Source organism: Nansenia antarctica (genome assembly GCF_963989245.1).
Source record: "Nansenia antarctica genome assembly, chromosome: 11".
In the NCBI taxonomy this organism is placed as follows: Eukaryota; Metazoa; Chordata; class Actinopteri; order Argentiniformes; family Microstomatidae; genus Nansenia; species Nansenia antarctica.
This window is the reverse complement of record NC_137681.1, coordinates 27893094-27916032: the sequence shown is the minus strand read 5'-3', so window position 1 is coordinate 27916032 and position 22939 is coordinate 27893094. Positions and strand designations below refer to the sequence as shown.

Below are 22939 nucleotides of genomic sequence, written 5' to 3'. Positions count from 1 at the left end.
TAATAGTAGGTAGATGATGTCTAATAGTAGGTAGATCAGGTCTAATAGTAGGTAGATGATGTCTAATAGTAGGTAGATCAGGTCTAATACTAGGTAGATTATAGGGCTGGGTTCAAAAAATCGATTTCCCGATTCTGAATCGATCTTCATTGAATGAGCGATTATCGATTCATAAATCCCGAGATCGATCTTTCATGTTTTGTTTTTTTTCTGCTTGCAGCTTCAACCCGCGCTACAATAATGTATCATATCTCACGCAACGACCAGGCTTAAAGGCAGATGTCTGGGTGCATTTTGGATGTAAAAATTATGACGATAGAGATGAGCAGGACAAAAGCAAAGCCATATGCAAGCTGTGCGCAGTGGAGGTTAAATTTAGTGGAAACACCACAAATCTACGGAACCACTTATTGAGGCATCACCCTGACGTGAAACATGGAAAAGCGGATCCGAAACAAGCCTTCGATTGCAGTAAACGATTAGAATAGTGTGATCTACTGTATCAAAAGCAGCACTCAAATCTAACAAGACAAGAACTGATACACCACCAGCATCTATGATAAGTCTGACATCGTTTACAACCTTTACTAATGCAGTCTCAGTACTGTGGTTAGAACGAAAACCTGATTGAAACTTCTCAAATAAAATGTTTTTGGTAAGAAAATCAGTAAGTTGTCTGAAAATCACTTTCTCAAGGATTTTACTTACTACGGTTAGATATTGGTTAGAAATTTCCGAATAGGTATCTTATCTGCCATCCGGTGGATTTTCGCGGTACTGCGTTCAACTTTTCACCCATTTTGAGGTCCGACAAAAAAGCCCCGAAAGCGCATCACATATGATACATGATAAACACATATGATATGCGTTCTAGGGCATGGGAGAGCAGCTGTGTGGTGACAGGTACCTTCTCTAGGGCGGGGTCGTCTAAGGAGAGCACCTGGACGGTGACGGGGACCTGGGCTCGTATCCTGTCGTTCACCTCAGTCTCCAGGGCCTCCAGCTGGGCCGGCTTCACACACGGGGTGTCCAGCTCTATGAAGCTCCGCTGACGGCCCAGCTCCCTGGAGGAGGAACACCACGGAGGAGAGAGAAAGATCACTGTGTGTGTGTGTGTGTGTGTGTGTGTGTGTGTGTGTGTGGTAAGGGGGTATTCAGCTCTATGGAGCTACACTGATGACCTGTGCGTGCGTGCGTGCGTGCGTGTGTGTGTGTACACCAACGGAGGGTTTAGCGGTGGGCTTGGTTTAGTTACCAGGATGTGGTCTTGTACCCAAACATGGAGTCTGCTAGCGCTGTGATCAGGTGTTGACCTGACGAGGACCGAGAAAGAACAAGTCAGTTACCCTGGCCCTGCACAGATGAGACAGTTACCCTGGCCCTGCACAGGTGAGTCAGTTACCCTGGCCCTGCACAGATGAGACAGTTACCCTGGCCCTGCACAGATGAGACAGTTACCCTGGCCCTGCACAGATGAGTCAGTTACCCTGGCCCTGCACAGGTGAGTCAGTTACCCTGGCCCTGCACAGGTGAGACAGTTACCCTGGCCCTGCACAGATGAGTCAGTTACCCTGGCCCTGCACAGATGAGTCAGTTACCCTGGCCCTGCACAGATGAGTCAGTTACCCTGGCCCTGCACAGGTGAGACAGTTACCCTGGCCCTGCAGAGATGAGACAGTTACCCTGGCCCTGCACAGATGAGACAGTTACCCTGGCCCTGCACAGGTGAGACAGTTACCCTGGCCCTGCACAGATGAGACAGTTACCCTGGCCCTGCACAGATGAGACAGTTACCCTGGCCCTGCACAGGTGAGACAGTTACCCTGGCCCTGCACAGATGAGACAGTTACCCTGGCCCTGCACAGGTGAGACAGTTACCCTGGCCCTGCACAGGTGAGTCAGTTACCCTGGCCCTGCACAGGTGAGACAGTTACCCTGGCCCTGCACAAGTGAGTCAGTTACCCTGGCCCTGCACAGATGAGTCAGTTACCCTGGCCCTGCACAGGTGAGACAGTTACCCTGGCCCTGCACAGGTGAGACAGTTACCCTGGCCCTGCACAGATGAGACAGTTACCCTGGCCCTGCACAGATGAGACAGTTACCCTGGCCCTGCACAGGTGAGACAGTTACCCTGGCCCTGCACAGGTGAGACAGTTACCCTGGCCCTGCACAGGTGAGACAGTTACCCTGGCCCTGCACAGGTGAGACAGTTACCCTGGCCCTGCACAGGTGAGACAGTTACCCTGGCCCTGCACAGGTGAGACAGTTACCCTGGCCCTGCACAGGTGAGACAGTTACCCTGGCCCTGCACAGGTGAGTCAGTTACCCTGGCCCTGCACAGATGAGTCAGTTACCCTGGCCCTGCACAGGTGAGACAGTTACCCTGGCCCTGCACAGGTGAGTCAGTTACCCTGGCCCTGCACAGGTGACACTTGTTATACGCTTCCTGAAAAGTTTCTTTATTTATCCACGAGGGGACATTTCTTTCTCACAGCAGCAAGATTTAAAAGAGTATGGGGGGATAAAAAGTCACATAACAGATCGTGAATAAAAATAAGGAATAAATAGAACGGAAATAGGGAATAAATAGTGGATACAACAGTACGATACAGACTAAAAGGGAAATACAGTTATGCATATTAAGAACGTTGCTAAAGAATACAGTGTAAGGTCAGAAATGTGGTCTATAGTCTGTCAACACAGTGGGCTTAAGTCCCACAGTGCAACGCTACCCCCTACACCTGTCCTCCTCACCTGAGTGCTGCTGCATGTGGTCGAACCTCCTCTCCCAGTCCACCTTCAGCCTCACCTCCTGGCCCACCTCCAGGGCGGAGGCCACGAAGTGCACGGCCTCGGACCCCTGCCTCGACACCCTCAGCACAGCCACCTCCCCTATGAGCCCATGGTCGTCAGGCTGTGGGAGATACAAGGTGTTAGATACAAGGTGTTAGATACAAGGTGTTAGATACAAGGTGTTAGATACTAGGTGTTAGATACTAGGTGTTAGATACTAGGTGTTAGATACTAGGTGTTAGATACTAGGTGTTAGATACTAGGTGTTAGATACTAGGTGTTAGATACAAGGTGTTAGATACAAGGTGTTAGATACAAGGTAGGGATGGACGGTTTTTCGGTTAAACCGAAAACCGGGGTTTCTAAAATTAGAAACGGTTTTTTATCAAAACCGTCTGAAACCGGATTTTTTTTTTTTTTTTTTTTTTTTTTTTAGAAGAATAAAATAGAATAAGAATAAAACTGGAACATGTCACATATTTGTCGTGTGTGAAAATAAAAATGATACAGTCTGAATCTGCCGCACAATGAGTGAGAGGTTTGGTCAGTTGTGAAGAATAACTGAGGATTAATATCTAATTGGGATTATATTTAAGGGTAACGAATCACTCTATGGGAAAGATAGTTGCCTTCAGTTATTGGTAGATAGGAAAGGTTTTTTACAATTACTCGCTTACATTTAATAAGATCATTTTCGCTGCTCTCTGTAAAGCGCATTGGGTCACTTTTGTGAGAAATGCGCTATAGAAATAAAATGTGATTTGATTTGATATCAATCAATCAAACTTTATTTATGTTCTATAGAACACATCATGCATTGAATGTAACTCCAAGTGCAGTATTTACTAAACCACAATATAATAAAACAAGAGCTATACGGATCAAGAGTGTACTTTGTGCACAGCGCCACTGTGTGTCACAAGTTCACCTTCAGAGCGGGTGTTCAGCGCAGCAGGCAAAATTGTAAGTCCGTTCCGAGCGCAGCTGAATCCTGAAAAGGTGAACATGCTCGTGTTTCTTGCGAAGAACCTCGATTAACGGACTATTTAATAGCCTTTAATAGCTTTTATGCTCATTTTTTGTTACTGCCAGTTTTTGTTATTTAGTTATTAGCCATAGGTTGTGAATTAGAATTAGAATGAATGTGATCAGTGATATCTTTGCACAATTGTTTTACCTGCTTGCACTCAATTTGCACTCGTTTTTATTTATATTTATAGATGTTTTTGTTTACGTTTTCTATTCTATTGTATATTCTATGTTGCTCAAAGAATAAAACTGGAACATGTCACATGTTTGTCGTGTGTGAAAATAACAATGATACAGTCTGAATCTGCCGCGCAATGAGTGAGAGGTTTGGTCAGTTGTGAAGAATAACTGAAGATTAATATCTAATTGGGATTATATTTAAGGGTAACGAATCACTCTATGGGAAAGATAGTTGCCTTCAGTTATTGGTAGATAGGAAAGGTTTTTTACAATTACTCGCTTACATTTAATAAGATAATTTTCGCTGCTCTCTGTAAAGCGCATTGGGTCACTTTTGTGAGAAATGCGCTATAGAAATAAAATGTGATTTGATTTGATATCAATCAATCAATCAAACTTTATTTATGTTCTATAGCACAAATCATGCATTGAATGTAACTCCAAGTGCAGTATTTACTAAACCACAATATAATAAAACAAGAGCTATACGGATCAAGAGTGTTTGTGCACAGCGCCACTGTGTGTGAAGGCGCTACTGAAAGTGATGACAGAACGCATGTCTCAGAAGATACGCGGTCACTTAGTGACGCAAAGGTAGTTCTGTATTTATCTCTATCTGTATTAGTACATTTATTTTGAAAGCTCTATTTTGACAGCTCTACCATGGGCACTTTTATTTTGATGGGGCATTCTTTGTTGATTGACTTACGACAGTTCAGGACGAGTCAGTCTCGCGGCATGTGGTTTTATGAAAAGCTTTAAGTATGTTCACTGCATAATTCTAAGTCTAATATTTCAGTGATTATTGAGCAGTATTCAAATATTTAAATACATTGAGCAGCAGCTGAAACTTTGTCTAAGAACCAAGATATTGAGAAAGCAGTTCATTCAATGAAGACGCTGTTCCAAGAGATGATCTTCCGTGCAGGCGTGCACCCTGGATCAGCGGAGCTGGTGTGTTAAGTGTTCATGTGTTTTCATGTATGGTGTAGCTTACAAAAGTCTGCCTTTCCACTTATATTTGTGAAACTAAGTAGCCTAAATGTGTTGCGACTGTGCTTACGGTGTTTTAATGGTGTTCGACACGAGTGTATTGTAGCAGTAGGGCTCAATTATTTGAAATTGGCGTTTTTTGTTTGTTTTGTTTTTTACCTTTTCGGTTAACCGGAAAACCGCGGTTTTAGTCTTTGACGGTTTTTCGGTTTCAATAATTGGAAACCGTCCATCCCTAATACAAGGTGTTAGATACTAGGTGTTATATACAAGGTGTTAGATACTAGGTGTTAGATACTAGGTGTTAGATACTAGGTGTTAGATACTAGGTGTTAGATACTAGGTGTTAGATACTAGGTGTTAGATACTAGGTGTTAGATACTAGGTGTTAGATACTAGGTGTTAGATACTAGGTGTTAGATACTAGGTGTTAGATACTAGGTGTTAGATACTAGGTGTTAGATACTAGGTGTTAGATACTAGGTGTTAGATACTAGGTGTTAGATACTAGGTGTTAGATACTAGGTGTTAGATACAAGGTGTTAGATACTAGGTGTTATATACTAGGTGTTAGATACTAGGTGTTAGATACTAGGTGTTATATACAAGGTGTTAGATACAAGGTAGGGATGGACGGTTTTTCGGTTAAACCGAAAACCGGGGTTTCTAAAATTAGAAACGGTTTTTTATCAAAACCATCTGAAACCGGATTTTTTTTTTTTTTTTTTTTTTTTTTTTTAGAAGAATAAAATAGAATAAGAATAAAACTGGAACATGTCACATATTTGTCGTGTGTGAAAATAAAAATGATACAGTCTGAATCTGCCGCACAATGAGTGAGAGGTTTGGTCAGTTGTGAAGAATAACTGAGGATTAATATCTAATTGGGATTATATTTAAGGGTAACGAATCACTCTATGGGAAAGATAGTTGCCTTCAGTTATTGGTAGATAGGAAAGGTTTTTTACAATTACTCGCTTACATTTAATAAGATCATTTTCGCTGCTCTCTGTAAAGCGCATTGGGTCACTTTTGTGAGAAATGCGCTATAGAAATAAAATGTGATTTGATTTGATATCAATCAATCAAACTTTATTTATGTTCTATAGCACACATCATGCATTGAATGTAACTCCAAGTGCAGTATTTACTAAACCACAATATAATAAAACAAGAGCTATACGGATCAAGAGTGTACTTTGTGCACAGCGCCACTGTGTGTCACAAGTTCACCTTCAGAGCGGGTGTTCAGCGCAGCAGGCAAAATTGTCGCTGCTCTCTGTAAAGCGCATTGGGTCACTTTTGTGAGAAATGCGCTATAGAAATAAAATGTGATTTGATTTGATATCAATCAATCAAACTTTATTTATGTTCTATAGCACACATCATGCATTGAATGTAACTCCAAGTGCAGTATTTACTAAACCACAATATAATAAAACAAGAGCTATACGGATCAAGAGTGTACTTTGTGCACAGCGCCACTGTGTGTCACAAGTTCACCTTCAGAGCGGGTGTTCAGCGCAGCAGGCAAAATTGTAAGTCCGTTCCGAACGCAGCTGAATCCTGAAAAGGTGAACATGCTCGTGTTTCTTGCGAAGAACCTCGATTAACGGACTATTTAATAGCCTTTAATAGCTTTTATGCTCATTTTTTGTTACTGCCAGTTTTTGTTATTTAGTTATTAGCCATAGGTTGTGAATTAGAATTAGAATGAATGTGATCAGTGATATCTTTGCACAATTGTTTTACCTGCTTGCACTCAATTTGCACTCGTTTGTATTTATATTTATAGATGTTTTTGTTTACGTTTTCTATTCTATTGTATATTCTATGTTGCTCAAAGAATAAAACTGGAACATGTCACATGTTTGTCGTGTGTGAAAATAACAATGATACAGTCTGAATCTGCCGCGCAATGAGTGAGAGGTTTGGTCAGTTGTGAAGAATAACTGAAGATTAATATCTAATTGGGATTATATTTAAGGGTAACGAATCACTCTATGGGAAAGATAGTTGCCTTCAGTTATTGGTAGATAGGAAAGGTTTTTTACAATTACTCGCTTACATTTAATAAGATAATTTTCGCTGCTCTCTGTAAAGCGCATTGGGTCACTTTTGTGAGAAATGCGCTATAGAAATAAAATGTGATTTGATTTGATATCAATCAATCAATCAAACTTTATTTATGTTCTATAGCACAAATCATGCATTGAATGTAACTCCAAGTGCAGTATTTACTAAACCACAATATAATAAAACAAGAGCTATACGGATCAAGAGTGTTTGTGCACAGCGCCACTGTGTGTGAAGGCGCTACTGAAAGTGATGACAGAACGCATGTCTCAGAAGATACGCGGTCACTTAGTGACGCAAAGGTAGTTCTGTATTTATCTCTATCTGTATTAGTACATTTATTTTGAAAGCTCTATTTTGACAGCTCTACCATGGGCACTTTTATTTTGATGGGGCATTCTTTGTTGATTGACTTACGACAGTTCAGGACGAGTCAGTCTCGCGGCATGTGGTTTTATGAAAAGCTTTAAGTATGTTCACTGCATAATTCTAAGTCTAATATTTCAGTGATTATTGAGCAGTATTCAAATATTTAAATACATTGAGCAGCAGCTGAAACTTTGTCTAAGAACCAAGATATTGAGAAAGCAGTTCATTCAATGAAGACGCTGTTCCAAGAGATGATCTTCCGTGCAGGCGTGCACCCTGGATCAGCGGAGCTGGTGTGTTAAGTGTTCATGTGTTTTCATGTATGGTGTAGCTTACAAAAGTCTGCCTTTCCACTTATATTTGTGAAACTAAGTAGCCTAAATGTGTTGCGACTGTGCTTACGGTGTTTTAATGGTGTTCGACACGAGTGTATTGTAGCAGTAGGGCTCAATTATTTGAAATTGGCGTTTTTTTTTTTTTTTTTTTTTTACCTTTTCGGTTAACCGGAAAACCGCGGTTTTAGTCTTTGACGGTTTTTTGGTTTCAATAATTGGAAACCGTCCATCCCTAATACAAGGTGTTAGATACTAGGTGTTAGATACTAGGTGTTATATACAAGGTGTTAGATACAAGGTGTTAGATACACGGTGTTAGATACACGGTGTTAGATACACGGTGTTAGATACTAGGTGTTAGATACTAGGTGTTAGATACTAGGTGTTAGATACTAGGTGTTAGATACAAGGTGTTAGATACAAGGTGTTAGATACTAGGTGTTAGATACTAGGTGTTAGATACTAGGTGTTAGATACAAGGTGTTAGATACTAGGTGTTAGATACTAGGTGTTAGATACTAGGTGTTAGATACTAGGTGTTAGATACTAGGTGTTAGATACAAGGTGTTAGATACTAGGTGTTAGATACTAGGTGTTAGGCTGGAGTCTGTTGCCCTTTTAAGTAAGTAGCCTGATGTACAAGTACACCCCCCCTGGACATGACGCTGGTATGTCGCAGGGTCTTACCCCCCCCCCAATCCAACCCTTAATGCTGAGTGCCAAGCAGAGGCATCGGGTACCATTTTCTATAGCCTTTGGTACGACTCGGCCGGGGATCGAACTCACGACCTCCCGATCTCAGGGCGGACACTCTAACTGCCCCTTTTAAGCGTGACCATACAGTACAACACCAGTCCAATCCAACCCCTGAATCCCTAATCAATCTCCATCCCATAAGTGGTAAGCCACTGTAGATGTGGGCGGATCGGAGGGGTATCAGCGATATGGTAGGCCAATCTAATTTTCCATTAGATTGCTTAATTCTTACCCTTCTCCAATCCACTCATTATAGGATATAGGGGCTCAGGGTAGATTTGGGGGGGGGGGGTTCACAGTGATATGGTGATATGGTTGAATATGGGTCAGAGACTGTCTGCCCCTCCTCCTGCCTAGTGCCTACCTGTCCACAGCCCTCAGGGAACAGTATAGTGTCTGCCCCTCCTCCTGCCTAGTGCCAACCTGTCCACCGCCCTCAGGGAACAGTATAGTGTCTGCCCCTCCTCCTGCCTAGTGCCTACCTGTCCACCGCCCTCAGGGAACAGTATAGTGTCCTGGAGTTTGACATTGAAGCCTTTCACCGTCTCTTTCTTCCCGTTGACCTCCTGTTTCAGCTCAGCAGGCGAGCACGACACCACTGAGGTGACAAACTGCAGGGAGGAAAAACAACAACTTTGTCATTATGTCCCAGGTCAATGTGCACATTACGCCACACATGGTCAGTGAAAGGGGCATATTGGACAGCTCTGTTTATGGCAAGTTGGGACATGTTCTCTGTGAGACTATAGGCAAGGCAAGTTTATTTGTATAGCATATTTCATACAACAGGGGCAATGCAAAGTGCTTTACACAGCATTAAAAGAAATACAGAAAAAGAAGGAGAGATGTATACAGAAAATGAATAGATACACATTTAACAACAAAAGATATCAATAAAAGTGTAGGCGAGTTAGTTACTGCAACTGTATTCACTATACTATACATACATATAGCTAGCCTAAATATATTGGGAGGTAGGTAAAACAGAGTGAATTCATAAAAGTGACATGCATGCATGGGGGGAATGCAAGCATGAGGAAAGTGCTTTGTTGTCAGTGTGCATATTAGGACAATTATCATCCCAGTCCCGAAGAAAAGCACGGTGAGCTGCCTAAACGACTACCGCCCGGTGGCACTCACACCAATCATCATGAAGTGCTTCGAGAAACTAGTCCGGGCCCACATACTCACACGCCTCCCGCCCAACCTGGATCCATACCAGTTCGCCTACAGAGCCCACAGGTCCACAGAGGACGCCATCGCGACGACTCTCCACGCCACTCTATCCCACCTGGAGAGGGGAAACAGCTACGCGAGACTGCTCTTTGTGGACTTCAGCTCTGCCTTCAACACCATCCTTCCAGACAGGCTAGTGACCAAACTACTAGACCTGGGACTATCACACTCTATATGTGCATGGATCAAGGACTTCCTGACCGACCGCCCCCAGAGGGTGCAGGTGGGCTCCCACACCTCCACAGCCCTCAGACTCAGCACTGGGTCCCCCCAGGGCTGCGTGCTAAGCCCCATCCTCTACAACCTCTACACCTACGACTTCATCCCCGTCCACCCCAGCAACTCCATCGTAAAGTTTGCAGACGACACCACCGTGGTGGGCTGCATCTCGGGGGGGGACGAGGCGGCGTACAGGGATGAGGTAGAGCAACTGAGCAAGCTGTACAAGGTTAACAACCTGCTGCTGAACAAGTCAAAGACCCAGGAAATCATCGTGGACTTCAGGAGGAAAAAGTCAGAGATCCAGCCCCTGCTCATCGACGGAGAGAGCGTGGAGAGAGTCTCAGCCCTCCGATTCCTGGGGGTGCACATACAGGATGACCTGTCCTGGAAGAACAACACAACAGCCACCATCAAGAAGGCACAACAGCGGCTCTACTTCCTGAGAGTCCTCAGGAAGGAACCCATCAAGCAGGAGATAATGGTGGCCTACTACCGCGGCGCAGTGGAGAGCATCCTCACCTACGGCATCTGCAACTGGTTCTCCAGCTGCACAACCGCGGAGAGAAATGCGCTACAGAGAGTCGTGAGAACAGCCCAGAAGATCACCGGCGCCCCCCTCCCCTCTCTGGAAGAGCTGTACAACACACGCTGTCTCAGGAAGGCCTCCAAGATCTCCAGAGACCCAACCCACCCTGGGTACGAACACTTTACCCGGCTGCCCTCGAAAAGGCGGTACAGGACCATGGCCGCAAGGACAAACAGACTGAAGCACAGCTTCTACCCCAGGGCCATCCAGGCCCTGAACACAGCAAAGACCTAGGTTCTGGGCCCTGGACAGTCTGGACGGATTGATGGCAGCTGCTGGACTGAAAAAATCAGGTGTAGTGCTGAGGCACAAATATGTACATTTCAAGCCTGCAAACTGCAACACTTTAAATGAATGTGCAATAACACTATGTGCAATATGACAACCCTAGTCGTCTATCTGTACAGTATAGTATAGTGGATAGTGTACATAGCCTTTATTTATGTAAACCAGCTCCTTCCCTTCTTGTGTTTTTTTTTCTTTCCTAGCACCAGGGGAGCCCCCCCCTCCTAAATGTCGTTGTTTGGTACCCGTACTATAGCAATGACAATAAAGACCATTCATTCATTCATTCATTCAATTGTTTATTTCACTAGTCGGTGCTGGAATAGTTCTCAAAACCTGTCAAGGGTCTCAGCAGTAATGAAGGACAGACGAGGGTGGCTGACAACAAACACTTTCATTATGCTTGCCCCCATGCATGCATGTCACACTTTCACGTTCACTGTTTTACCTACCGTCCAAAATATTTTTCTACAGGTCTGGATGTAAATAAACACGTGCTTTCATATCAATGTCCCTTCTTGGATGTGTAGTGGCCAGTAACTATCAGCTACTGACAACTAGCTGCTAAACATAAAGGTAATAAAGCGTCTAACTAACATGTAAGCAGCGTGGCGACACACGTGTATAAGTCTCTCCTACCTCTCGCATGTAGCTGTCCCTCTGACACTGGAAAGCCATGTTTGTTTGGAGTGTCTGAATGACAGGTCGCAGCAGAACAGCGGACTCGCCAGAAAGCATTAAAAACGGATGAAGTTTGTCGAACGAGGCATTCCGTACTACGTCCCAGCTGGTCAGCTGTAGTACGGAGTGCCTAGTTGGTCAAACTTGATCGGTTTTTAATTCAAGCGTTTAAGTGCTAAAAAAAAATACAGTAAAACCGGTGAGAATTAATTATTTGGTTCAAAATGTGTTCCTCAGTTGCATGTCAATGGATGAAGCCTTCATTTCTTCATTCATATATTTCTATGTATTTGTTATTTCACACTGAATCATCAATTAATGTCGTATTGTGTAGGGTCTTTATTTCATGTTAAACACTCAAAACACACCAAGAGAAAATAGGCATACAATTCCAAATTAAATAAATAACATCATAATAACAAGTGTAAAATAAAATGTTACAGGAAATATACGCACAGAATTACACAGAATGCATAATGCAGGTATAAACACAATTCTTGACAATTCGTGACGTTAGAATTATAAGGTTCTATCTCCATTTTTGTCAAAATTGTGTTTTTTACATAATCTGATCCATTAGGTGTTTATTAACGCCTGTGTGGTGTTATTTTTAAAATGTTGACATTTTTCAGTTAGTAATTAATAAAATACAAAGGTTCCATCTCACAAAACATAATGGAATGTAAAAACTTTGACGCTCAATATCTCTGAACTACCCTAAACGGAGATAGAACCTTATAATTCTAAGCTCACGAATTCATGAATTCATTAGTTCAAATCATCATCAAGACATATGAAACCATCAACATGACTTTGATGCAGGTATCAATACACATCCACCTGGCCTATGCAGAGACCGGCACTGCTCAGTAATCTCAGTCGCTCTGTGGAAAGAGAAAATACATTTAACATACAGTATGTTTTGCATCCATTTTGTTGATCTGTGATTTGATTTGAGCTGATGCACTCCTAATTTACCAGATCATCAAGATCATCCATGGCTGGTGCCTCGCCTTTCTTGCTGCCCATTTCCTGAATCATCTGTGAGTTCAATACAATAGTTAATACTTTATTACCAGATGACAACATCACCACTCAAAACAGAGACAACATCTGAGAAATTCTGGCTGTCATCATCTAATCCAAACACATATTAATAGTCCACTATTCATTGAAGACCTTCACCCATTGAACAAAACAAGGTTTTATTCTTCTAATCTCACGCCACCACACCTCTAATCCCAGAGAGGCAGAGTTGTACTCACATCCATGTACTGCTCATACTCCTCCCTCCCATCGTCCTCCTCTGTCTCCCAGTCCCTCCAGTTGTCGAAGTCTACAGCGATCCAGCTGGGCTACACACAGCAACAATGGAGGACACAAAACGTGCTGATTCAATAACATAACAGCACAGAGCATCAGTTACTCTAACACTGTGATTCACTATTATCAGCAGAGGTTTAAGTAGAGGAGTCCTGAACCTGGACACAGATTCAACCCAGTCCTAGACCCAGCCCTAGACCCAGTCCTAGACCCAGTCCTAGTCTAAAACGCATGTTCACTGGAGAGTCTCAATTAAAAGTCAAGTGTGATATAATGTTTAATCTGCCATGCAATCAACTTGTCAATCAATTGTTGGAATGTGGTATTTTTTTGCTCTAGGCACGGGGTCAGCCATAGTCGGCGCCCCTGGAGCAATAGGGGGTTAAGTGCTTTGCTCAAGGGCACATGCAGCTCCCTCCTGAGGCGGGGATCGAACCAGCGAACCAGCGACCTTCCAATTGCTAGCCGGCCTTTCTAATAAAGGACCTGCTTTAAGTTCTAAATCAGGCCGTCAATTGAACCTGCATTCAGGCGGCATAGGGGCGGCTGTGGCGCAGGAGGTAGAGCCGGTGTCTAATGATCGCAAGGTTGGCAGATCGGTGGTTCGATTCCCGGCTGGCCATATGTCGAGGTGTCCTTAGGCAAGACACTGAACCCCAAATTGCTCCCAATGAGCGGGCCGGCGCCTTGCATGGTAGTTTGCCGCCGTTGGTGTGTGAATGTGTGTGTGCATGGGTGAATGAGAGGCCGTCGTGAAGCGATTTGGATAAAGGCGCTGTATAAGTCCGTCCATTTACCATTTACTATTCACGATGTGGTTTAGTCCAGTTCTGGGAATAGGGCTAGCTAGGACTACTAGATCTGGGAAACCATCCTGCAACGTCACACATACCTTGATGGTGTCCTTGTTTAGTCGAGGCCATGCCACATCAGGTTTGAGCTTCCTTATGAGGAGGTTGACAGTGCGGTCGTAGACCCTCTCTCTGCTATCCTGGTAGAGAAAAAACTGAACTTCAGTTGAACTGTTTCAAATTAAATTCAACTGAACATTGAAAACGTTGAACTTTGACGAGCATGCTGCAGACAAAGACACAATGCTTTGCTCTGTCATTAATCACAAGGGGGGATGTCAAGTTTGATATGAGAAGAGAAATGAGAATGCTTACATATTTTTGCACTGTGTCGTAGAATTCGAACTCGTTGTAGATGTTGCCGCTTTCCTCTGATTTGCAACTGTCGTGGACACAAAGTGACACAAAATGATCGTCTTTAAGGCATTGTACACCTCATACACATGAAGCTACCTTAGAGAGCAATGGAGGTATTCCATCAATGTCGCTAAAGGAAAATCTAGGCTTATTTTTGATAAGTCTTGTGAGACCTGGATTTCCTTTTAGCGACTTTTCTTTTAGCAACGTTGATGGAATACCCCCAGGTAATTGCTCAATGTTATAGTGCGCACACAGCATTAGTGAGCGTGCGCTCGCACGCACGCACGCACACACACACACACACACACACACACACACACACACACGCACACACGCACGCACACACACACGCACACACACACACACACACACACACACGCACACACACACACACACACACACACACAAAATTGTTAACACAGTATCTGCTGCTACATCACATACATCAAAACAAATGAAACTCACCTCAGAATCATTTTGTGGTCCGTTATATCGACCTGAACATCGTATGGTTTCTGCACCAGGAAGTTGATATGAACATATTTTTTCCGGTCAAACCAAACTCCCTTGGCTGGTTGACTATTGTGAGAAACAGATTTTAACTTTTTATTGACATGTTGTTTGAACACTATGGGCCAGTTTCACAGACAAGGCTTAAGCCTAATCCTGGACTAAAAAGCATCTTCAATGGAGATTTTACATTGAAAGTGTGATTTAGTCCAGGACTAGGCTTAAGCCTTCTGTGAAACCGGCCCTATATGACACTAATACATACATGCATTGTTGTCATATTGTCTACGGAATCATGTGTTCTGTGTTATTCCCATTCCTTACAGTATGTCCTCATACGGATCCACACCAAAGGCCCATGTGGTGAGAGAGACTGACCAACCCCATTACATTATACCATTTCTATATGAAACAATCTTTACCTGTCTGGTAGTCTCACAATCTTTGGCTTGTTCATTCTTCGTTCCTTTCGTAGGAATTCAATGAAGGAGGCTGTAGGTGTTACTGTAGTCTTGACTGTTGACTCTTCTGCTGCGTGTAACCAGGAGAGGAAGTACTCAGAGGAGCTGTGGGGTCTAGTGGGGCAGTGTAATGGCTGTGGGTATTTTTAGACGGGCTGGTATCAGCTGTTAGGGTGCATACCACCCCAGGCCCTTCCCCTTTATAGGCTGTTGGTGGAACTCTCTGGAAAACTCAGCCCTTCTGTCTGTTGACTTAGCCCTTCTGTCTGTCTGTTGACTTAACACCTCACTATCCCCCCCCCCCTCCCTCCCCACTACCTCCACCCCCACCCCTCCTCCACCCCTCCTCCACTAACCCCCCCCCCCCCCCCCACTCCTCCACTAACACCCCACTATCTCCACCCCGACTCCACCACCTCGCCCACCCCATTACCTCCTCCCCCACTTTGTGATCTCAAAAGGATGGGGGAGCGAGATGGAGGGGTCCTCTGGCCACAGATTAATCCTTAACTAAATCCCACTTTCACTGGGGGTTCCCCAGTTAAAATGGGTTTTAGTTTAGGACTAGACTTAAAATGGCATATAGAAAATAGCTCATTGTGGACTACAGGAAAGCTGGAGGATATAGACCCCCCCCCCCCCATCTACATCAATGGTATGGAGGTGAAGCGTGTTTCCAGCTTCATGTTCCTGGGTGTCCACATCTCCGAGGACCTCTCTTGGAGCCTCAACTCCTCCACCCTGGTCACAAGGACACAGCAGCAGCGTCTATTCTTCCAGAGGAGACTGGAGAAAGCCCATCTGTCTCCTGGGATCCTGGTCAACAGACTGCATCACAGTGTGGTACGGCAGCTGCTCTGTCTCCCACCTGGAAGGCCCTGCAATGGGTGGTGAAAACCGCCCAGGACCTCCCTGGTGCCCAGCTCCCTGCCTTCCAGGTCCTCCAGCGCAGGCAGTGGGCACTGAGGAGGGCCGGGCCAGCAGTAGAGACACCTCTCACCCCAGCCAAGGACTGTTTGCCCTCCTCCCACCCGAGAGGCGGTACAGGAGTCTCCGTTCCCACACCAGCAGGCTCAGGGACAACTTCTCCCCTGCAGCTGTTGAACTCTGCTGAACAGTGGTCCTCTGTGGCTCAGTTGGCAGAGCACGGCGCTAACAACACTTAGGTTGTGGGTTCGATTCCCGCTGGGACCATATACTGAAATGTATGCACTCACTGCAATGTAAGTTGCTTTGGATAAAAGCATCAGCTACATGGCATATATTATTAACTCAGAATCCCCCAGCCCCCCCCTCCACCCCCCAACAAGAGGAACAATTATCTCCCAGTATCAGTGTACCCCCCCCCCCCCCCCCTCCCCTCCATACCTCTACTGACTGACTGCATACTCAGGACTTCAATTTAGCTTTTGCCCTACTGCTTGTGTGCACATGCCATATTTATTATATTATTATAATATATATAATAATATTATTATTATAATAATATAATATTATTATAATAAATATCTATAGCGGCCGCAGCGAGATATCCGAACCAAATATGGTCTACCATCCGCAGCGGGATGGACTCGCCGTAGCTGTAGTGTCGCGTAGCCTGCTTAGCTTACGTAGCCTGCTTAGCTTACGTAGCCTGCTTAGCTTACGTAGCCTGCGTAGCCTGCGTCACCACGTAGCACGTATTTCCTCGCGCATCCCCGGCTGTTTGCAGACAGGCAGCCCTGTTGAGCAGACAAGATGGCGGCCGCGGCAGTAGTGGAGTTCCAGAGGGCTCAGTCTCTCCTCAGCACGGACCGCGAGGCCTCCATCTCTATCCTCCATTCTATAGGTGAGCAGTGACCGTGGGGGTGTACCGCGAGAAACACCGGCTGTGTTGATGTATTTACGGTCTTTAAGAGCTTTTAAAAGGCCGTTTTATTCACTGAGAGAGCCGGTGTGTGTGGCCGTGCTGACTCACTGCAGAGCGCTGGGGTGACGGCTAGCTGGCTGGCTAGGCCGTGATGAGCTCCACAGGCTCAACTAGCTAGCTCACTGTGTTATTATCATTATCTACTGATCACCACTGGATGTCCTCTGTCCTCCCTCCTTCTGAGCGGTTCACATTGAGCTGAAAATAAGGTTAGCGGCGTGTTTACATGTCAGCCAGTTGGCTTGGCTTTATTTGGGGGGTAGCTAACATCTTAGCAAGCTAGCTACCTTGAATGGACCAACGCCTGCTAACATGTTAGCTGTCAGACCCCCTGCTGCTAACCTGGACAACAGTACAACCAGGTGAATGTAATGGCTTCTGGCTGTGTGTCAGTGACAGCTGGACAGCACACAACCATCACACTGCTGGAGGCTGCTTGACTACTAGCTGTCCCTGTGGTGTTGCTGCTGTCCTGAATATGCCTTAGTCACACTAGCTAGCCTGCTGGCTAACCATAGACCATAGGTAAACATCTTTCAGACCACGGATGGGGGGGGGGGGGGTTAATGACAACTTTTGGATCATAGAAAAAAAAGTTGTATAATTTCCCAATGGACTTACTTAATGATGTGTGTTGTGTTTCTGTGTCTACAGTGAGGAGGGATGTGCAGGATAATGATGAAGAAGCAGTCAGGGTTAAGGAACAGAGCATCCTGGAGCTGGGCTCACTCCTGGCCAAGACAGGACAGGCTGCAGGTGAGGAGGACCACACCTGTTGTTTCTGCTCCTCACCCGGTTAACCACCGGGACTGTGGAACATTAGGGTGATTCACCCAGCAGCACCAGTGCATTAAAACATTAGTTTACCGGAAAGGTGCTATGGAAATAATAGTTATTATTATTATTATTATTATTATTATTATTATAATGACCCACCTGTTCATTTGTGCCATTGTCTTTTCATCTTTTCTTCCATTTTACCCGATGCAACAATTGTCCACTAAACAACTGCTGATTCTAAACAATGACGTCTGTAATGTTGTTTATGACAGTCCCCAACCTCGGGTTTGTTATTGTCAGAATTGCTTTTATTACCTCAATGTACGGATGCAAGGAGTAATTATTATATTCCAATTATAGTAATTATTATTTTGCACTCTACAGATACAAGGAGTACAATTCTTGGGTATAGGTTCAATTAGGCATTGGGATTGTATTAGAAATACAAAATCGAAACAATCTATAATAGAATAAGCAGGATATAAACAACAATCTATAATAGAATAAGCAGGATATAGACAACAATCAACAATATCTGTATATGCAATAACGTCAATAACTGAATAGGTGATAGAGATCAGCATATATCAGCATTCTCAGTGTAAACAACATTACGTGAAGTTCAGATTCTAGTATCAGGTTGTGCACAAATGCTGTGCAGGTTGCGCTGAGATGTGACAGACTCTCGTACAGTGGTGCAATATGGTGCAAATCGTTCTCCGACCCTTCCGTCTGCGCTCCCGACCTCTCCCTCTCCAGAGTTGGGCGGCCTGCTGAAGTTCGTGCGTCCGTTCCTGATCTCCATCAGCAAGGCGAAGGCGGCCCGGCTGGTCCGCTCCCTGCTGGACCTGTTCCTGGACATGGAGGCGGCCACGGGCCAGGAGGTGGAGCTGTGTCTAGAGTGCATCGACTGGGCCAAGGCGGAGAAGAGGACCTTCCTGAGGCAGGCCCTGGAGGTGAGCTGGCCCCCGGCCCTGGCTAGTCTCCCTGGCTGCTGCTGTTATTGTTATGGTTAGGGGGGGGCAGCTCAGTGGCCTTGCGGTTAGAGTGTTCGCCCTGTGATTGGGAGGTTGTGAGTTCGATCCCCGGCCGAGTTGTACCAAAGACTTTGGGGGTAAGACCCTGCGACATACCAGCATCATGTCCAGGGGGTGTACTTGTACATCAAGCTGCCTCATGCTACAGAAACAGGAGATAGGCTCCTGCCCCCTAAGGGCCGTTAGAACCATCGGTTCTCAAAGCTACTTACTTTACTTAGGGGGGGGTTAGGGTTAGTGAGACGACAGTATAAAAGTGTTAGGGTTAGTGAGACGACAGTATAAAAGGGTTAGGGTTAGTGAGACGACAGTATAAAAGGTTAGGGTTAGTGAGACGACAGTATAAAAGGGTTGGGGTTAGTGAGACGACAGTATAAAAGGTTAGGGTTAGTGAGACGACAGTATAAAAGGGTTGGGGTTAGTGAGACGACAGTATAAAAGGGTTGGGGTTAGTGAGACGACAGTATAAAAGGGTTGGGGTTAGTGAGACGACAGTATAAAAGGGTTGGGGTTAGTGAGACGACAGTATAAAAGGGTTGGGGTTAGTGAGACGACAGTATAAAAGGGTTGGGGTTAGTGAGACGACAGTATAAAAGGGTTGGGGTTAGTGAGACGACAGTATAAAAGGGTTAGGGTTAGTGAGACGACAGTATAAAAGGGTTGGGGTTAGTGAGACGACAGTATAAAAGGGTTGGGGTTAGTGAGACGACAGTATAAAAGGGTTGGGGTTAGTGAGACGACAGTATAAAAGGGTTGGGGTTAGTGAGACGACAGTATAAAAGGGTTGGGGTTAGTGAGACGACAGTATAAAAGGGTTGGGGTTAGTGAGACGACAGTATAAAAGGGTTGGGGTTAGTGAGACGACAGTATAAAAGGGTTGGGGTTAGTGAGACGACAGTATAAAAGGGTTGGGGTTAGTGAGACGACAGTATAAAAGGGTTGGGGTTAGTGAGACGACAGTATAAAAGGGTTGGGGTTAGTGAGACGACAGTATAAAAGTGCAATTCATTACACAGCATTTGAAATACTGGGGGGCGGCGGGGGGTGTAGAATAGACCCTGTGAAAGCTCACTCATTAAACAAACAAGACGTGTTATGTCTAGTTATGTGTAGTGTTGTAACCAGGTGTGTAGTGCAGGGCTTGACGCTTACCTTTTCCCCAGGTAGCACTGTGCTACCATGTTGAAAAATTTAGTAGCACACCAAGAATTTCAGTAGCACAATGAAAATTGCGCAATTTTCGTCAACAACGACAACAAATTATCATAATCATAACATATCAAAATGATCATAACCGGCTCTTGGCCGTAATAAAAATGGAGACTCACACAATGTAAAGGGGAAGTAAGAATATTAATTTCCGTTGGCCCACGGTTCGGTATGAACCTCGGTTTTTGGGTCACGGTTCACGGTTCGTTTTTATTTTTTATTTTTTAAATGCTACTATTTATTTACAAACTGTTACTTTATTTTGCTTATACTTATGGAACTTTAACATTTAGACACATTCCACAATATGACTGGTAAATTGTATAATATAAATATATATGAACAAAAAACACTTTCAAATGTAAAAAAATTACATAAACACTTTCAAATGTGACGTGTTGTGGATTGGAACTACGGATCATAAGCTTTCAAATGATGTGTCATACATTGAAATCCGAAAAAAGATGAAGTTAGAGTCATTTGAATGTTGTTAGACGTCAGGCACATATAGGGTTAACCTCTTTGTAATGAAACCGGAAGCAAACGCTGCTAGCAGCTAGCGGCTAACAAAACACAGCGCTACGAACTATGAGAGCTGTATCCCATATACCCATTATGCGCATTTTAAGCGCATATACTGTAGGACTCGCGTGAAGCATTTCTGCGACACACGTTTCTGTTCACTGTTTTCATTCCCTCATCGCTTATACACATAAGTTTGACTGCGCATGACAGTAGTTCAGCAGTCTTTTAGTCGCACTGGTGCGATTGAATGTATTTCCAAGTCGCACAGAAATATATTCACTCGCAAATGCGACCAAAACTGTCGAGCCCTGGTGTAGTGTTGTAACCAGGTGTGTAGTGTTGTAACTTGTAACCAGGTGTGTAGTAGTATAACATGGTGGGTAAATGACTGGAAAAAATGACAAACGTAAACACCGCTGTTTGTGTGTTTATACTCCGCTACACCACTGGTTAAAACATGGACGAATAAAGTTCTGTACTGTTCCATCACTTCCCTAGACACAGTGGCAGACTGGCCATCGGGCAAGCCTGGCAAATGCCAGGAGGGCCGCGAGACTCTGGGCCGCTCAGAATGTATTATATAAAATGTATTATATATATACCGGTATTTGTAATTTTGTCTCTGGTGATTTTTTTATTTTTATTATTTTTTTCTTCAGATTTTATCCCTTTTTTCACCCAATTTGGTAGCCAATTGAACCCAACCTAGCATCCAATTATCCCCTGCCTATTGCGAGGGATCCGCCGCACGACCCCGCGGCCGGCAGTCCCAGAGGAGGCCGCCAGGCAGACTAGCTGACTGGCTCCTCGAGCCCAGCACCGTTATTCCAGCACCAGACGGGGGCGCTGTTGCGCGACGGATCCTTGTCCGGAACTACTCCTATACCCCCCTCGGGAGCGGCCGCCCAATATGCCGTTCCCCGTGTGTGCCCTGGCCATATCCGGGTCTGGCGAGCCGGGATACGCACCCCGGCCCCGGTGGGCAGCATGCACTAGTGGCCAGTGCTTAGACCGCTACACCACCGCGGGGCCTGTCTCTGGTGATTTTCATTGAAAATAACTTATTTCAGCAGACCGCGGCCCAAACCATTTTATATCGGGCCGGGCCATCCACGCAGTTCTGCGCGTATGCCCAGGGCCTAACGTTACACGCATTTTCACATGATCAACTCGCAACGAGAGATAACTTGAGTAGAAGAAGAAGAATCGAATATAAGAATGAAATGTATCTGGAAAGTAAACGAGCAAAGGGTGGGGCAGAGAAAAAGAGGGATAAATCAAAGAAAGCTCTATTGGCGGAGGAGGGGGGGAATTAACGAATATAATCGGTTTGCGAAGCAAGCAGGTGCTAGCAACACTAGGACTAGGACTAACATTGAACTTGTGGTAGAGGGAGACGACGAGGGAGAGAATGATTGACAGGGTTGTAGAGAAAAACAAACTACTTACTTAGTAGTCTGCTAACTACATGAAGGAAGGTAAGACACATTTATTACACTGTGGCTGTGCAGTGCTCTTTTTCTGCTTTGGTGAAGCTAAATGTGGCTGGTGTATTGTTTAGGCTCATACATGTGATGGTTCATGTAACTGTAGTTTTTTTTTTGCTAGCGTTATTGTATTTGTGTCAGAGCAGCTTCTCTTAGCTACACCGAGTCTATATTAACGTAAGCTATTAGGCTTAACTGGACCTCAAGGTTTTCAGCAGGTTCGAGCAGTTCAGCCTTATAGCGTTAGCTAGCTGGCTAGATAAGTTAACTTAGGCTGTGTCCACCAACAAGCTGTATATTTAGCTAAACGGCACCAAGCTAAGGTAAATAGCTAGCTAGTGTTAGCTAGTGCTAATGTTCACCATCTCTGTAGTCAGCTCTATATCGCCAGTGGACACGCGCCTAATGTCATCATTCCGTTTATAACAGCAGTTAACGTTACACTGCTTTCATTTTCAGAATGGGGGAATTTGATGAGAGAGATGCAGTTAATGTGCAACAACTGGATGCAGGGAGCAAGTCAGGGTTTCCGTTAACCGGTAATTACCGGTCTTTGTCCGGTAAAATTTGTTGAAGTCCGACAAATTGAAAACTCGTCGGACATAATGTCCGGTGAAAATAATTCCCTCTAAGCACAATTTGAATACAAGTCTCTAAAGTTCACATTTTGTATTCAAATTGGCTTCGGACCACCATTTTCAGCTGAGCACCAAACACACACACACACACTCATACACACACAACACTGCCCGAGAGAGAAGGACCCGCCCCCTTTAGTTAGCCTATAGGTGAAAATGGTGGCCCGAAGCGGAGCGCCTTAACTTTATCGCACAATAACAAGGATAACAAACGAAACGGACAACATTTACACTAAGATGGAGACAAACTTCAGCGATATGATCTAACAGCCGGTCTTCAGGACGACATACAGACCCGTATGAGCTTA

The 22939-nt window shown here is 44.6% G+C and overlaps 3 protein-coding genes across 4 annotated transcripts in view; 1 reads left to right on the top strand and 2 right to left on the bottom strand.

Annotated features, from left to right (window-relative positions):
* The window catches only part of aarsd1 (alanyl-tRNA synthetase domain containing 1), a 21315-nt gene extending 9772 nt beyond the window's left edge, over positions 1–11543 (bottom strand). For both annotated transcript variants that reach the window (XM_080542122.1, XM_080542123.1), the window contains exons 1-5: positions 11500–11543; positions 9014–9142; positions 2755–2914; positions 1256–1313; positions 908–1064 (exon numbers count right to left, since the gene is read on the bottom strand). In XM_080542122.1, coding sequence (XP_080398248.1) covers positions 908–1064; positions 1256–1313; positions 2755–2914; positions 9014–9142; positions 11500–11538 — 543 coding nt within the window. In that variant the 5' untranslated portion in view covers positions 11539–11543. The remainder of the gene's footprint in view (positions 1–907; positions 1065–1255; positions 1314–2754; positions 2915–9013; positions 9143–11499) is intronic.
* A 967-nt stretch (positions 11544–12510) lies between these two features.
* Positions 12511–15042, bottom strand: ptges3l (prostaglandin E synthase 3 like; the record flags this gene model as incomplete). The annotated part of the gene is made up of 6 exons (XM_080542546.1): positions 12511–12582; positions 12807–12896; positions 13757–13855; positions 14031–14097; positions 14541–14654; positions 15008–15042. The coding sequence occupies 6 exons, from the start codon at positions 15040–15042 to the stop codon at positions 12511–12513; spliced, it is 477 nt and encodes a 158-aa protein (XP_080398672.1).
* Positions 15043–16783: 1741 nt separating this feature from the next.
* The window catches only part of psmd11b (proteasome 26S subunit, non-ATPase 11b), a gene marked incomplete at its 5' end in the record, with an annotated part of 32284 nt that continues 26128 nt past the window's right edge, over positions 16784–22939 (top strand). Inside the window, 3 exons of the mRNA XM_080542121.1 lie at positions 16784–16874; positions 17610–17711; positions 18495–18691. Coding sequence (XP_080398247.1) covers positions 16784–16874; positions 17610–17711; positions 18495–18691 — 390 coding nt within the window. The remainder of the gene's footprint in view (positions 16875–17609; positions 17712–18494; positions 18692–22939) is intronic.